A 15,451-nucleotide genomic window follows, 5' to 3' on the forward strand; every position below is an offset into this window, starting at 1 on the left:
AGAGACTGCTGAATTGGAATTAATTTGCAAACTGGATACAATTAACTTAGGCTTGAATAAAGACTGGGAGTGGATGGGTCATTACACAAAGTAAAACTATTTCCCCTTGTTTATTTTCCCTCCTACTGTTCTTGTCAACTGCTGGAAATGGCCCACCTTGATTATCATTACAAAAGGTTTTCTCCCACCCCCACCCTCCGCTCTCCTGCTGGTAATAGCTCATCTTAAATGATCACTCTCCTTACAGTATGTATGATAACACCCATTTTTTCATGTTCTGTGTGTATATAAATCTCCTCACTGTATTTTCCACTGAATGCATCCGATGAAGTGAGCTGTAGCACATGAAAGCTTATGCCCAAATAAATTGGTTAGTCTCTAAGCTGCCACAAGTCCTCCTGTTCTTTTTGCGGATACAGATGAACATGGCTGCTACTCTGAAAAGAGACCTAAGGAACTCAGGTGCTCAACTCACAGTTAATTTCAACAGGCTTTGGGGGCCTAACTCCTCTAGGCACCTGGGGACATTCCAGCCTCTAGCAATGGGAGAGGCTGAATCTGGATGCCATGCCTCCTCCCTTGCTGCGCTTTTTCGTGTGGCTCATGGGTATTTTGGGCAGGAGGAAGAAGAGACACAACCCATCCTGCCAAAGCCAGCCTCTTAGTGAGATACAGACAGGGAGCATTGGTACCCGCAAAGCTAATTCCAGAGCGGGGCTGTCACAGGGGCACAGGACTGAATGGGAAAATGAACAGCAGCAATGAACATGAAGGACACAGGTGGAAAGAGGAAGGGGTAAAGGACATTTCTTTGGGCATTCCTTTGCTTCCAGGCGGCATTGATATTTCCAGGAAAGATGGGCCTGGGGCAAAGTTTGGATCCAAATTCAAACTCTCCCCACGGTTTGGGGTGGGGGGGGGGGTGTTGAAGGGAGAAGCAGAGTTTTGCTCTGGCACCTTACAGGAAGGTCAGCCGTAGAGTTCTGAGCTGGATCCGGATCCAACCTTCCCCAGGGTGTGGGATGGTGTGTGTGTGGGGAAGGGTGGAGTAAGGGCTCTCTCATCTCTTCCCCCACCCCCAGGGACTGGATCCCTACACAGATTTGTGAGGCACAATCTCTAGCAAAGGCATCCTTCTGCCCTTAATGCGCTCCTCCCATCAGCTTCCAGGGGACCAGGACATGCAGCTGGAAGGGTCGCTGTCTGCCTGAGCTCTCGGCCCCACGAAAAAACTCCCTGAAGCTGGTTAGAGCTCTAGGCCCCAGTTACACAACAGCCACCAGGGTTTGTAATCAGCACATGGTACTGATGGCTCCAGCTGTGGTTTATGCCTGCACACCACCTGGTTAGTAACCGCGGCAGCTGCCCCCTGCCAGGGACCTAGGCTGGTGCACCTTTGGGGTTTGCAGTATAGGCAGGAGCCCCTATTCTCCCTAGTCGGGCTGGTCTCTTTCACCCCATCACTCTGTGCAGTGGGACAGCCCAGAATCCATTTCTCCATGCGCGGCGCTGTGTGCATGGCCCCTGGGCCCGGCAGTCCTTGCAGAGGCACTGGGGGGCAAACACTGTGAGGCAGCAGGGCGGGTGCAGACATACAGTCCTTGCTGCAAATTGAACCATGTCACTTGTAACCACGCTACAGCCGTGATTTTGTAACCGAACAGGGGCTTAGCCAGGGATCTTTATTCATCCTCACAGGGCAACACATTGGGCCACCCTCACAGAACAGCGTGCATGCAAATTACCACAAGGTGGCAGCATTTGTGCATGTCCCTATTTAAGGTCCTGCAGGCTCGTTGAGCAATACGCTCCGAAGAGATGGATTGGGGCAGCAAAAAGCCTGGAGCCGAGCTTTCCCGAAGCTCTGGGGCCTCTGGGCCCAGGGTTTTGGGTCAGATCCATCTGTGGTGGGCAGGGAGGGTAAAGACCAGGGACGTTGCTGTGGCAGTAGGCAGCACACACGAGCGCCTACCAACCTTGGAGGGTCTAGGCAGCAAAACCAAAGCAACCACGTGGTCACTGCACAGCGTGAGACCAGTGAACGCGAGCTGAAGTCAAGCAACCCAGCTGCCAAGTCGCACTTAGGCCGGGGGAGACTTCAGACCTGGCTGGACTCACTTTGTTAGAAGCTTGGCTCAGGGGGGAGTCAGTGGCAGATCCTGGTCTCTGAAAACAACCCCTCGGTGACAGGGGTTGCGGGGACCTTCTCCCTTTGCTGTGCCCAAGTCCTGACCCCTCGGTGGTAATTCCCTATGCTGGCGGCAGGAGGGGGTCCAGTGCCTACCTGAAGGCACCAGTTTGCTCTTGCTGCCTACAGTCGAGCCACAGTAGATGGCTATGTACAGTGCAGGTGGGGGAAGGGATGAGGGCTCCCAACACCCCCAAAGAACCTGGCAACTAGAGAAAGCCCCTCTCCCTGAGAGAGAGAGAGAGAGTAAGCGCAAGCGTGTGCCGGTGTGTGTGTGTGTGGGGGGGGCCGCAGAGTTTCTACCTGGAAAAGGGGAGCGACCGCGGGGGCTGCCAGCACGGTAGCCGTCCCTGTAAGAGTCTCTTGCGGGGCGGGATTTGTGCAGCGGATCTGAGCCGTCAGCACCGCAGAGCCTGGCGTTAGACAGCACCGGTGCCTCTCTCCTTGGGCTTGCTCCCCCGCTCTCCTGAGAGCTCCCGGCCCAGAGGCCTCGTGCAGTTTGAACGGTGGCACCGAGTGTGCAGCAGGCAGAGTGGGCAGGGAGAGGATTTGGGGGGTTTTGCAGCGCGGAGGCACCTGTTGCAGCCAGCCTGGCACCACGAGAGCTTTGCAGCTCCTTGGGGGGCCGCCGCTGAGAAAGGACATCTCACAAGATCGCGCTAGGACAGACTTGCCATGCTTTGAGTATTCAAGACAACTGTTACTCATTGAAGGGGGCGCTCTGCGGGGTCAGAAACGCCCGTAGCAGACCCCATAGAGTGGCTACTTGCTGGCTTCCTAGCAACCTTTTTATAAGCAGGTGCCGCTTGGACCTGGGCAGAGATGGCTTCAGAGCTACTCCGACTCCCAGCCGTGTCACCTTACATGTTCTCTGGCCTTGCTGGAGAGGACTCACGTGCCCACTGCCAGCGCCCTGTTAATCCAGGGAAGCGACAGGACGCAACCCACACCTGATTCACAATCTTTCCTCCAGGGATCTCAGCTAACCTGTAGCCCTCTCGTGCCGGCTGGCCACGTTTACCCTCAACTCCCAGCGGAGGCTGGGAAGGTTCGGATGTAGAGTGGGCAGTACATCCCATGCTTCCCCGGGACCAGAGAGCACCCACAGGCTGCCCCGTTGCAGAAACACCAGCCTGCATATATTGTGCTTGCACACTGCCCGCGAAGACTTTTGCACCAGCAGGATCAGCACAGGACACAGAGGCAAGAGAGGACTGAGCCAAGAGGGGGCGGGGTATGGGACTGACAATACAAACAGCACAGAGCTCACTTAGGTGAATTGTTACCCATTGAACACAGACGAGCCCCACCCCTCAAACAGAACAAAGCTCTGGGGCCTCCATCACCAGCAAGAAAGGGGGCGGTACTTCTTTTCCATCCAACTTCCACATGGGCCAGGCCCGGAGAGGCCAAAGCAAAGCGAGGAAGATGCAGCCATTCAGCCAAGTTCCACGTCGAGGTGGGGAAAGGGGTCTCTCCAGTCCTCACTGCCTGATCCGGAACAGCCAGCTCCCTGCCCTCCAGCCCCATCCCCCCAGATACCAACGAATGCAGATGATCACGAAGGTGGTGATTTCATGCAGCCGCGAAACACCCTCGTTGGACCGAGAGAAGAAGAAACGTAGTTTCGTAAGAGCCACTGCGGATTATAAAGCCATCGCACTTCAGCGGGGGACTCCGAGGAGGGAAATAAGGAGTGAAAAGAAACCGCCACAGGACAACAGAGAGAGAAAGGAAAGGGAAACCATCATCATCGGAACACGACGACAGGACGAGAGACAGAGCACTTTCCGTGGGCAGGCCCCGCAGAAAAGGAGCTGCCGTGTCCGTGTAAATACAAAACCCAGCGCCCTCCAGCTGGAGGGGGGCAGCTGCCGCTGCAGCTGGTTTGGCATCCCATCTGGGGCAAGGGGTTCTGGTTATGAGCAGAAAACCCTGCAAGGGAAAGAGGAGAATGACTAGCTACCAATACTCCCTTCCACGCTTAGCCCAGCAGTCCCCCTTACTGGCACGGGACAGTTAGCCTTTAAATGCCATGAGCACATCTGGCCACCAGCCAGTTGAGCTTCAGCATGGAGCCAGTAAAGCCACATTGGATCCCAATGAGTATTCTGCCATTTGGTTTCAGTGTGAACGGGATCGGGCCTTCAGTTAGCTCCCTTGGCTGGGGAACTGGCCGTCTGGCTCCCCGGGTAGCCGGCAAGTTTGCCCCCCTACCAGGTGTGCTGCCCAGGCATTGGAGAGCTGTGGCTCCCAGGGAGCCTGACAGCTGGCTGGTCTGGTGTCCATTGACGAAATGGACACATTCCCACAGAACAAGTCAATTCCATCCAATTGGCGCGTTCCCACTGAACTTTATTCCATCGGGAAATTTTCAACCAGCTCCAGCTGTGCCTGCCCACCCACGCACTCTAGCTTGTCTGTTGTGCCAGGGGCTCGTGGAATGGCAAAGGCTGTGTTCGCGGATACAATGGGTCAGATTCACCTGGGCAGTTCCTTCTGGAATGGATTTAGCCCACTGAGTTGATCGTTCTCTCAAAGAAACTGTACTGCAGCTTTGTCTGATTCGACCTTTCAGATCAGAGGCCTGTTCCTGTCTCTGCTATTCCTGGCTTCATACATGCAAATAAATAAAAGGATCCTTCCGAGTTTTATTCCACCACCCACGCGCGTCTAAGAAACAATAGCGCAGGTTAAAATAAGCACGTCAACTCACTCATCCGTGTCCTTTTTGCTTTCCTCAATGAACGCAATTGACTCAGATCTAAGGCGGTTAGTCACTTCATATGTACGCAAGGTGACTCCAAAAATATCCTCGTGGTATCGGTTGTCATCCTGAAACCAAGGACAACAGAGGCATGGCACCGGGAGAAGGGTGTAGTCACAATTTCTTATGGTATTTCTGTAGCACACAATTTCTTATGGTATTTCTGTAGCACCTAGAGATGCTAGCTGAGGTGGGACCCCATTGTGGTAGGTGCTGTGCAAACACAGTGTGGGACAGTCCCTGCCCCGAAGAGCTTACATGCTAAATAGGCAAGAAAGGAAAAGCCTACAAGGGGAAACTGAGGCACAGAGCGGGGAAAGTGGTTTCTCCAAGATCACCCAGTAGGTCAGGGGCAGAGCCATGATAGAATCCAGGTCTCCTGGCACTCTGTCCAGTGTTCACTACCCTGCGCTGCCTCTCTAAATGGCTACTTGTCCACATGCCTTAAGGTTAAAAGAGAGAAAGAGGGAGAAAGCCCAGGGGAATTGGAGACTGCACTACAGCCTCACAGGAACATTGCCATAGCGAACAGACTGCAATGCATGCGTACCAGTGCCCTGCACTGGATGGAATCAGAACCGCCTAACTGTATGTCATAGGCCCTATATTGCTAACAACTAGAGAAGCTTTCCTGTTAGCTCAAGTGGCATAGGCCTGTGCTTATGCAGCAGTAGGATCTGCATGGCCGTATTGTACAATATGTGACAACCATGAAGGTGCTAGGTGGCCACAGATTTCTTTTATTTGCTTATTACAGCGAGGACGCTATAACCAATTTTTAGATAGGTAAATAACACGCACGGGGGTAAAGGCTATTAGCCGGCTGGACATTGCCGACTGTTCCAGAGACGTCTCCTGGGTAGAGCCAGCATTGCAAACGGACCCAGAACTGCAGCTTGTCCTGGCATTTTGCTGGCACCAGAGCTGCACCAGTGCTAGGCCAGCAGTGGGTGAAGTGCTAGTGTGGACAAGGCTAACGGGGTTAATCTGCAGAAGCCGAGCTCCCCAAGAAGCTGTCCCCCAACGGACAAGAATTCTTCCAGGAACCAGGCCTTTGTGCAGACTTGCTCCCTCAGACACACTCCCTGTGCTGGACCGAGGCCGGCTGGTAACAGCAAGAACCATTCTGCCGATTTACAGATTTGAGGCAAGTCCCCGGCCCCTATGGTCTGTTGCAGGGGCCTGGTCCTCTAATAGCTCACCCATCACCCAGCTCCTTTGGCAAGCGAGGGGCCCTGGAGGGTCGGTAGAACAGGACTGAGCTACCTGGTCAGAAAGCCTGGGCCCACGAGGTCAGGTCAAGAGGCTGGAAGGGGTGGTGCCTACTGACCACTCCCAGAGCTCATGGCCGCAATTATCCCTTCATCCGTGACCGTTCAAGAGGAAGCCCTGACGCCCTTGGCCCAAGCTTTCGCTGAGCCCTGCGGCAGGCTGGGGAGGGGCTACTCACCCTCAGCTTGCTAATGAAAGCACCGGCCTGCTCCACGGACAGCTGCCCCTGCTGCTTCACGATGCGCTGAATGGCCTTGAAGACATCCCCGGCCATGGTGACGTCCCCGCACACGTAGATGTGGCCTCCCTGCTCCTTCAGCGCTTTGTACACCGACTGAGCCAGCTGCTCCTGCAGCACGTCCTGCACGTATTTCTGGGGGAGACAGGAACGGACGTTGCACAGCACCTGTCACCCACAGCTCCCAAAGGGCCCAGCCCAGCTTTACACGTCACTTCACCCCTCCACGCATCGGCGCAGGGCAGCCACCTCTGGGGTGGAACACGGCAGCCATTTAACAACGCATGGCAATGCTGCACAACTGTTTGGGAAGAGAACTGAAGACAATCAGGGCCCGCATGTTCGAAGGTGCTAAGCGCCAGAAACTCCAGCTGAAGTCAGTGGAACTCCCCAGCTGCACAGCACCCCTGAGAAGCAGGCTCCCGGTGTGACTGTACCTGCAGGGGGAAGCAGAGACACAGCGGGACTCAGCCAAGGCCCTGGGGTCAGTACTCGGCTAGGGGAAAGCGCCAGAGGATTGTTAATGTCCACAAGTGGCTTTAGGTCTCGTGGACATTAACGAGATGGAGAGGGCTGGTTAACGAGTCCGAGGGCTATCGTGCTGAAATTGCCTTGGCTGCTTCCTGTAAGCAGGGAACACCCTGGGGATTCTTAAATGGGAGATTCATTGGCCCACGTAGCTGTGAAAAGCTCGGGCCAAGCTCACGTCTTCAAACTAGTGCAGGCAAATCCCTCCAGGTGCGTGCACGAGAGGTCTGACATTTCCCCTACGTGGCTGGGAGAATCCACAGCCCTGGGGATGCCGGAGCTCCGCTCACCATCTGCGTTAGACTGGTCACGGCGACTCAGGGCTGGATGTGGGTGGCGTAGCAGGGTTACCTTTGGTTTGTCTGGTTCCCGGGAGTAGGCTGTGTACAGCTCTTTGAAGATGCCTTTGTTTTTGGCTAGGAGGGTCTCCTCTTTGTAAATGTGGTCGATCTTGGACTGTCGGCACCCAAAGACCAAAATCATCGGACAGGGCTTCAGTGCTGGAGCAGAGACAGGTGGAATAGCCGTGAGTCAGGAAACCATCCCCTGCACCCCGGTTCCCAAGCCTGGGTTCGCGCACACCCTCCTGCACGGAGCGGAGACAGGCTGTGCTTGGATTCCCTCTTTGCCGGCTGCCAGCCATTCTGTGCACTCTGAGGGAGGCTATTTTGGATACATAGCTCTGTTCCCTGGGACAGCAGATGGCAGAGGGGGAAGGGTAGAGGGTAGAGGAGATACTTGGAGAGATTGTGTAACCCCTCAGAGCCGTGCGCATGGATCCAGGCTCCCAAGTAACTAGCGCTGGGTGAAACAGGTCAGGCTTTTTGGGTGGGAAATTTAAAAAAAAAAAATCACTTTTTTTTGTTTTTGCAATAAAATATTATTTTTAACCCATTTTGTAATTTTTCATTGAAAAACCAGGAAAAATGGAATGAAGTGTAATCTAAAGAAAATAATTCATGAAATTTTTCATTAAAAAAAAAAAAGGCCAGTGGAACAATGTCAGACCAGCTCTATGACAGGTCATCTCACGGTCAGCGAAACAGAGCCGTGGCTACACGTACGCACCATCTGCCACTCAGCTGGACGCCTCTAGCGCTGAACACACAAGGGCCCACCCCTGGAGCTAACAGAGCGAGTCTATTAGCTGCAAGTAATAGGCTCCGGTCCCCACCGGGACCAGCCACTGGAGGGCGACACGGTCACATGCCCTCAGCAGGGGTATTGCACTCGGCTTCGCTGAGGATGCTGTGGAGGCCTTCGCTCGCCCCCTACTTACCAGAGGCTGAAGCCCCCAGACCCACCTTTGTGCTCGATTTCAAAGAGCCGCTGCTGCCAAAAGCTCCGGAAGGGGGCGATTCCCGTACCTGGGCCAATCAGGATGCAGGGAACCTGGGGATCTTGTGGCATGTGGAACCCAGGAGCTCTGGACAGACAAGTTGTCAAGTTAGTGATGCCCCTAATGGGACAAGGCCCAGGCTGGGTCACTGAAATCCTTGCGGGGGTAGAAACGTAGCGCAGACATGCGAGCGCAGACGTTTGAGTGCTGAAGGTGGGGGCAGAAAGTGGCATTCGAAGCAGAGCACGTGGTAACAGTCCCCACCTGCAGTCCCCACCGCGCTCTCTTCTGTGCCCTGGCTGTTCAGGGGCATCGGGTACCACGCCCCGCCCCATGGTCTGTACGGTGCTGTTGCAGACTGCTCTACGGAACAGGGCCTCAGCCCCTACCCCGTTCAGGGTGAGGAAGCAGTTCATTTGTAGAAATCCCTGTTAGTGCTGTGAGTGCACATGGCGGGCTACAGACAGGGATTCGGGGGCTCTCTGCTGTGAATAGCCGACAGATCAGTCAGTCTTGGAATGGTCTACACCCTCCCTGGCTCTCGGGGACTCCACATGCAGTGAACATGCCACTCACCCTCTTACAAAACAAGGCACAACTTCATCAGCCTGTATCCGGTTGAACCAAGAGGAACAGACCCCGTGGTGTATCGGTCCTTCCCCATCTAGGAGAGGAAAGGAGGAGAGGGTTTGTACCTGCCCCAGTACTGCTGAATGGATCACTGCAGAATGCCCTGGCCATTTACCTCTCTGCCCAAACCTCCCCCAATCCTCACTGCGACGTCAGCCAACCTGTGACTCAGGGTCAGAATGGCCAGGCACTGGGTGGTCCCTGGGACCAATTCTGCTTTTCAGGGCGGGCTGGACCACTGCAGCACTCAGCACAGGCTGGCTTCTCCCAGGCAAACATCAGGGAGGTGCCGTCGGCTGGAGCAGGGCAGTTTGTGAATTTGCTGTGACCCTAAGATACTCCCTCTGCTGAGGGCCAAATGGGACCTTTCAGAGCTGTCTCCAGCTGGGTGAGTGCTTGCAAAGAAACCTTGGCCACAGGCTCCTGCTGGAGGTTTATAAAGCAGGTACCCCCTCCCCAACTAGGGTTCCTCCCACACACCTTGAGAAGATGGCAATAGGCTTCTGTGCCACACCGATATTCTCCTGACAACACAAGCAGGCTGCGGGGCTGCGTGGAAGATGAACTTTCTGTAAGCTGCCCAGAGGTGGGAAGCAGGAGAGACCCATGCCTGCTTGAGGGGCCTGGCTGATCCACCCTGGGGGCCAATCTGGAGTCTCTTCTCCCCACCTCCACTGCTGCGAGGCAGCCAAGATGAGCGCACGCAGCCAGTGTGCTGCGTAGTACAGAGCGGCCTGGAAGAGCTGGAAAGCCGCCGGTTTCTGCTGCTGCGTCTGGCTGCCACAGCCCCCCAAGCCCCACCCCGAGGGAGCCCCACGTGAACAGGCTGCAAGGTTTTCACAAGGGATTCCCCCGTCCCCAAACACTCACACGTGCCCCCATGTGTTAATGGCCATCACCCACAACACAAGTGGAGATGAGGGCCCCCATCTCAACGCTGCCTGGGGCCTGCGTGTCCACCTCGCCCAGCGCTATGGGACGGCTCTAGCCGGTCGCCACCATGCAAACCATGAGCCCCTTGCAGCGCTGCTGGCATGGTACCTCTAGTCCGGTAGGAGAGCACGGCCACGGTGAGGTGCACCTCGTCCGGGGACATGTCAGGGGAGGAGCTGATGGAGTAATAGCGAGGCTGCAGCACGGGCAGCTGGGTGAGCAGCAGGGTGGAGGGCATCTGCACGGACGGGAACTCCTCCAGCACCTCCACCACGGTGGGGTTCTTGGACCATTTCCACTCCTCGTATTCCTGCAAGCCCTGAAGCGCGGGAGGGAAAGGACGGGTGAGCGCCGGTTCTAAGCCAGACACACTGCACCACGCGGGCCCCACGGCAGGGTGGAGCCGACGAAAGAGAGCTCTGGCTGGGGATGCCAGGACGTGTGGCTGTGACTGCCTCTCACAGGGCTCCAGGACACCCAGGGCTCTAGCCCTGATTGCCACCCATCCTAGGGTCTGCTCCTCAGGGCTCAAACGTTCCTGATGGAGCCTGCAGTGGATTCCGAGCTTCTCCCATTATAAGTCACACGTGCTGCACAATCACAAGGGATCCCAGGCTGAGAGACTCTCCTACACAGACACAGCAGTAGTGGTGCCAGACACCCATGCTGATTTCAGAGGAAGGAGGGTCTAGAGATCAGGACAGGGAGTCAGGAGCTGTACGCTCAATCCCCAGCTCCACCACAGACTCCCTGTGTGATCTTGAGCACGTCACTTAATTTGAGAGCCCTCCTCCATAAGACAAGGAGCTGCGAGGTTAAATTCACTGAGCATAAAACATGCTGAGGGGGCTACATCAGTGCAAAGATGTTGACCCATTAAACTGTCTCAGTAGCCCTGGGTAAGGAGCCAGTGCGGGGGGAACCACATTGGTCAGGGTGAAAGAATGTATCTTGGGGACATGTAATTTCCACAGGTTGCATTTCGGTATGAACCGCTCCAGGATCTGAGAAGGCAAGTCACTGACAGCAGTTTACATAGACAAGCTGCTTTCTTCATCCAGATTCATCCTAAGACATTCAGGAGGCAGATAGAGAGGTGGAGTGTTCACCGAGAGGGAGCAGTTTCTCTCTCTTTCTTTCTTTTATGTGGAGGGAGCTCTCTCTGGTTACCACTGTCTAAGGTTAAGCAGAAGCATGGGGCAAGTAAACCTCCTACATTAGGAAGAGGCTGCCAACCAGACCTATGGATTTACCTTGCTAAGGACCTGCAGACGTTTCTTCTCCTTGTCGCTGGTGGCCAGTAAGGCAAACTGCTGCAGCAGCAGCGGGGTGGGAGGCGTGGTGATGTCCAGGTAGCACTTAAATGCCTGGAAGATGGTGCAGGGTGGGATGCGGTTCTCATCCGTCCAGTTACTGATGACACCTGACGGGAGAGAAGCCAGTACAATGCTGTGATCAGCTGAGCCTGCCAGCCCACCCTGGGCAAGCCAATGAAGGCTCAGACTCCAGTGGGAGACAATGAATGAGGAAGGGCTAGAAAGAAGAGTCTGGCATGATGTCCTGGAGCTCGCTATGACCTCACCTTGTACAATTGGCCACACTAATGATACAAGACTGGGAGAACCAGATGCTGTATCACTTTGGGGAGAGAGCACTGGCCATCCGCTTAGCGCAGAGCAATGGAGCATTGGGCCCATAGAATGTCCAGTATGGAAGAGCCCGGCCAATCAACACCCTTCAAATCTACTTTCCATGGACCAGTTGTTCAGGTCTTGCATCCTGAAGAGGTTTCAGCTGGCCAGAGGGAACAGAAAACCCTCCCCTACAGCCCTGCTCTTCCATGACATGGCTGCTCTGAGCATCCCACAGCCCCAGAGCGCATTTCAGCTGTGGATCTGGGCACCCTCTCTCATGACGGGGAAGCTAAAACCAGCTACAGTCCTTATGGGAATGCACCAGGGAATGTGGTCCAACCCCCCACCCCCACCCCGCTAGGATCCACATGGCACCCAGAGACTCTGCAAGGGCAGGGGGGAAATGGGGTCCAGCCAGCCCCAATCAGGGGGTCTGTGCTGGCCCTGGTTACCTAAAGCTGTGCTCCTCTCCTCCAAGAGCTCCACCTTCACCAGCTGGTTGGCTGGGGGTGCATCCTCAAGTCTTTCCATCAGGGCGCTGACCAAGTCCTCGTGGTTGCCTGGAAACACTCCCAGGTGGTCTCCAGGCTCGTAGCGCAGCTCCTGCTGCCCGTTGGTGTGAAGTCGCAGGAAAATCGTTGACCGACTGCGGGGGGGGGGGGGGGGAAGAGGGGCGTGAAAAACCAAACAAACCCAGCACTGTGACGAGCCCTCTGGACAGCTGTAAGCCCGGAGCTAACGGGGCCCAGCTCTGGGAACTGTTTCGTTAGGTGTGATTTTCTAAGGAGCAGGAAGGAGGGCACAGGAGCAGCCCAGAGGCTGCCCAGATGATCGTATGTTTGAACTAACAAAAAGGAAACAAGAACGGGAGCTTAGGAAAGAATCTGCCCTCTGTTCAGACTAGCCACCCGCCCCACTCTCCTGTGGTGGTGTTCTCCGCTCCTAGCCATTCTTCTGCACCCAGCTTGGAAAGCTGAACCCGCTGGCCCAACATTGTCCTTTGTGGAACTTCCGCGTCACCTGGCATGCCACGAATGCAGCACCCTGGGTGCAGGGCACTGCCCCTTTCTCGGCACGAGCATGGTTGGTGTCAGCAGGAACGTCTCAAGGAAACCAGTTAGCCCCCGACCGGCTGCAGCGCTAGCAGCAGGAGCCCATGTACTGGTTTGGTGTGTCACGTCAAAAGTGGGGGCCACAGGTGTCCATGAGGAGAAACTCCACTGAAGTGCCTGGGGCCCTACCGTTGTAAAACACATGGAAGTGAGGCCAGGTCTCCACTACACGCTGACTTCGGTAAACGATGTCACTCGGGGGTGTGGTGCACAGGCAGTTGTACCGAACTAACCGCCGGTGTGGACCCCGCTAAGTCGACGGCTTCTCCCACCCACATAGCAAAGGTGAAGCATGTTCAGGTGCATTACTGCTGGGGATACTTTGGGGTGGTCTGCACAGACAGGAGCATGCCCGAGATCTCCATAGAGGATTCACTGCATTAGATGCTAGGGAACGTTCTCCACCAAGCTAGAAGGAAGGTTTGTAACGCAGGGCACACTTTAGGCCTGGCCTGGTTGATTGATAGCGGAGATGCTTGGAATTAAGAAGCTGGAGAGTGCGGGGGATGTGGGTCACATGTATGCACAAGGGCAGACTGCGTGTGCGCATGGCTGTCAATCCTACCTGGATTTTGGGCTCTGCAGATTCTGGCGCGTGAGAAGCCGGGCGGCATAGACTCGCTTTTTGTGAATGCTGTACAGACCTGCGGATGAGAAGATTCAATCAGATGAAAGCGGCAGAGACTGGCGAGGGCAGGCTGCCTGCATCCCCGCCCCCAGGGTCTGGCTGGGCACCACCACATTCAGCATTTCAGAACCTGGTCTGGCAAGCATCAGCTGAGTGATTCCAGGGCTGCCCTGGCTTGGGCCCTCCTGCTCCACCCCACGGGAGACCCACAGTGAGTGCCTTTGCTGGTAAGCCTCAGGGAGCCTTCGGGGCCATGTGAAAGGAGCACATGATTGCAGCAGCTCCCTGCTCTCAGCAGGTGGGTAACCAGGGGGATGGAGAAACAACCACCCCGCCAGCCCCAGGCACATACACACACCCTTCATTCCTCTCACCACCCAGACCATCTGGTTGGCAAGTGGGCGTCTGAATTCAGGAGGAGCTGAGGCAGCGCTCCGTATACCAGCTGCAGGAGCCACGCTATCGTGCTGTGTTTTAGTGGGTTGGCCCCACCCTGGATGGGAGAGTTTTAAACAGGTGGCTTAGAGCACTGCGGGATTTCCACTTCTTCCACTTGCTCTCAGCAGAGACTGCGTCTGCTCTGCGAGAGGAGGCAGCAGCAGGCAGTCCGGATTCAGCGCCGCCCTAGCATACCACTGCCCTGGCACAGGCCCGCCACCAGCTCGAGAGGCTGGCAGCTGCCTGTCGCCAGCCCCTTCCTCCAGCCGAGCGTGGGCTTCCGACCCTGACGGCAGCTGGAGCGGGTGGTGAAGAGGGAAAACCAGACAGAACTTCAATGGAATTCTCCTCCCAGGCCACAATGCGCCATTCGGGGGGACAGGAGGGGCTTGAAGTTGAATGAGGGGGTGGGGACAAGGGGGAGTTTTCTATCCAGCGATAGGGTTGGACGTTGGGTGAAGGATATGGGAAGAAAAGAGAGCGGGAGAAAGGAACCGGAAGGAGGGAGGTGACAGAGCAGGAGGGAGAGAATGGAGGGAGCATGGGAAGAGCAGAGGCAGGACACATCTGAGAGACGGTGAGATATGGAGAAGAGAGAGTCAAATACCCAGAGAGAGGCATGAGAGGGTCTCAGCAGAGCTCTGTCCAGGGCGACCTGCACCCTTCCCCCAGGCAAGCCCACCACTGGCCCCGAGGATTGTCATCTGCCCCGGCGTCTGCCCCTTGCTCAAAGCCCCCCGGTGACCAAGTGGCCGTACCTTGGGTGAGCTCGGGGGCCTCAGCCACATAGGTCAGGCGGAACTTGCTCCTCTTCCAGCTCCGGTCGTTGCTGATGAGGGAGTTGTTGGCCTTCTCAATGTTCACGTCGTCTCCCACACAGAACACATCGCACGCTGCCTGCAGCGCACACCAGGCTGTCAGGGGACCCCCCAGCTCAGCCAGGCCTTCTGCCCAGCCTGGCTCCTAGGAGGTGCCCCCGCCTGCTCTCAGCCAACACCCCTCCCGCCCACATGCTTATGGAAGGGAGAGCGGGATGGCACTGACTAGGGTGAAGCACAATGCATGGAGGCTGGGCAAGCATGGGCACATGTTCTGCATGGGCACATCTGTTAGTGTCAGTGTCACCACCCCACCCCGCCACTCACACGCACAGGGGAATATTCCCTAGAACTCGCCCTCCTCTGTTGCACATGGGCTTAAACCAGAAGCCCGGTTCTGATCGCCCCAGAGTTTGGGGTGTTTGGAATCTGAAATGGCTCCTTCTTTTTATAATGGGCCAGACCAGAGCCTTGGTTCCCACCACCTCCAGAGTTTGAGGGTCTCCAGATTCCACACCCAGGTTCTTTCACCAGCTTTTGTGATTTGACCACGAGTCTCATGGTGTCTGAGGTTTCTCTTTAATGCCCCAGCTCCTGGAGTCAGGTTATTATAAGAGACGATCAACTTTTCTTAAAAATAAAAGAAGTAAAAGTCTAGTCCTCATGGGGTGGAGGAAAGCTTAAAGCCATGACCAGTAATGGCTCAAGAAGCAGAAGGCTGGTAAATGGAACTCAGCGCTGACTATTGTTAACTTGGTCTCCAATTTGTTTTTACCTGACATGATTTTTGAACATGTGGGGCTGGCAATACTGGATTCACATCCCCATTTGGCCAAGGGCTCCCCTCCTTATACATTGGCTGAACCAAAACCCGGGGTCCAAACACCCAGCATACTGGGCAGCTCACGATCCAGACCCAAAGCTAG

At 55.6% G+C, this 15,451-nt stretch overlaps 1 protein-coding gene across 2 annotated transcripts in view; it reads right to left on the reverse strand.

The window, feature by feature from the left end:
• Window positions 1-4,900: 4,900 nt before the first annotated feature.
• The window catches only part of NOS1 (nitric oxide synthase 1), a 60,689-nt gene continuing 50,138 nt past the window's right edge, over window positions 4,901-15,451 (reverse strand). For both annotated transcript variants that reach the window (XM_077834803.1, XM_077834802.1), the window contains exons 18-27: window positions 14,466-14,604; window positions 13,207-13,285; window positions 11,982-12,175; window positions 11,149-11,318; window positions 10,004-10,214; window positions 8,909-8,996; window positions 8,298-8,419; window positions 7,345-7,493; window positions 6,406-6,600; window positions 4,901-5,023 (exon numbers count right to left, since the gene is read on the reverse strand). In XM_077834803.1, the coding sequence (XP_077690929.1) occupies window positions 4,901-5,023; window positions 6,406-6,600; window positions 7,345-7,493; window positions 8,298-8,419; window positions 8,909-8,996; window positions 10,004-10,214; window positions 11,149-11,318; window positions 11,982-12,175; window positions 13,207-13,285; window positions 14,466-14,604 (1,470 nt within the window). The remainder of the gene's footprint in view (window positions 5,024-6,405; window positions 6,601-7,344; window positions 7,494-8,297; window positions 8,420-8,908; window positions 8,997-10,003; window positions 10,215-11,148; window positions 11,319-11,981; window positions 12,176-13,206; window positions 13,286-14,465; window positions 14,605-15,451) is intronic.

Source organism: Eretmochelys imbricata, chromosome 15, assembly GCF_965152235.1.
Source record: "Eretmochelys imbricata isolate rEreImb1 chromosome 15, rEreImb1.hap1, whole genome shotgun sequence".
In the NCBI taxonomy this organism is placed as follows: domain Eukaryota; kingdom Metazoa; phylum Chordata; order Testudines; family Cheloniidae; genus Eretmochelys; species Eretmochelys imbricata.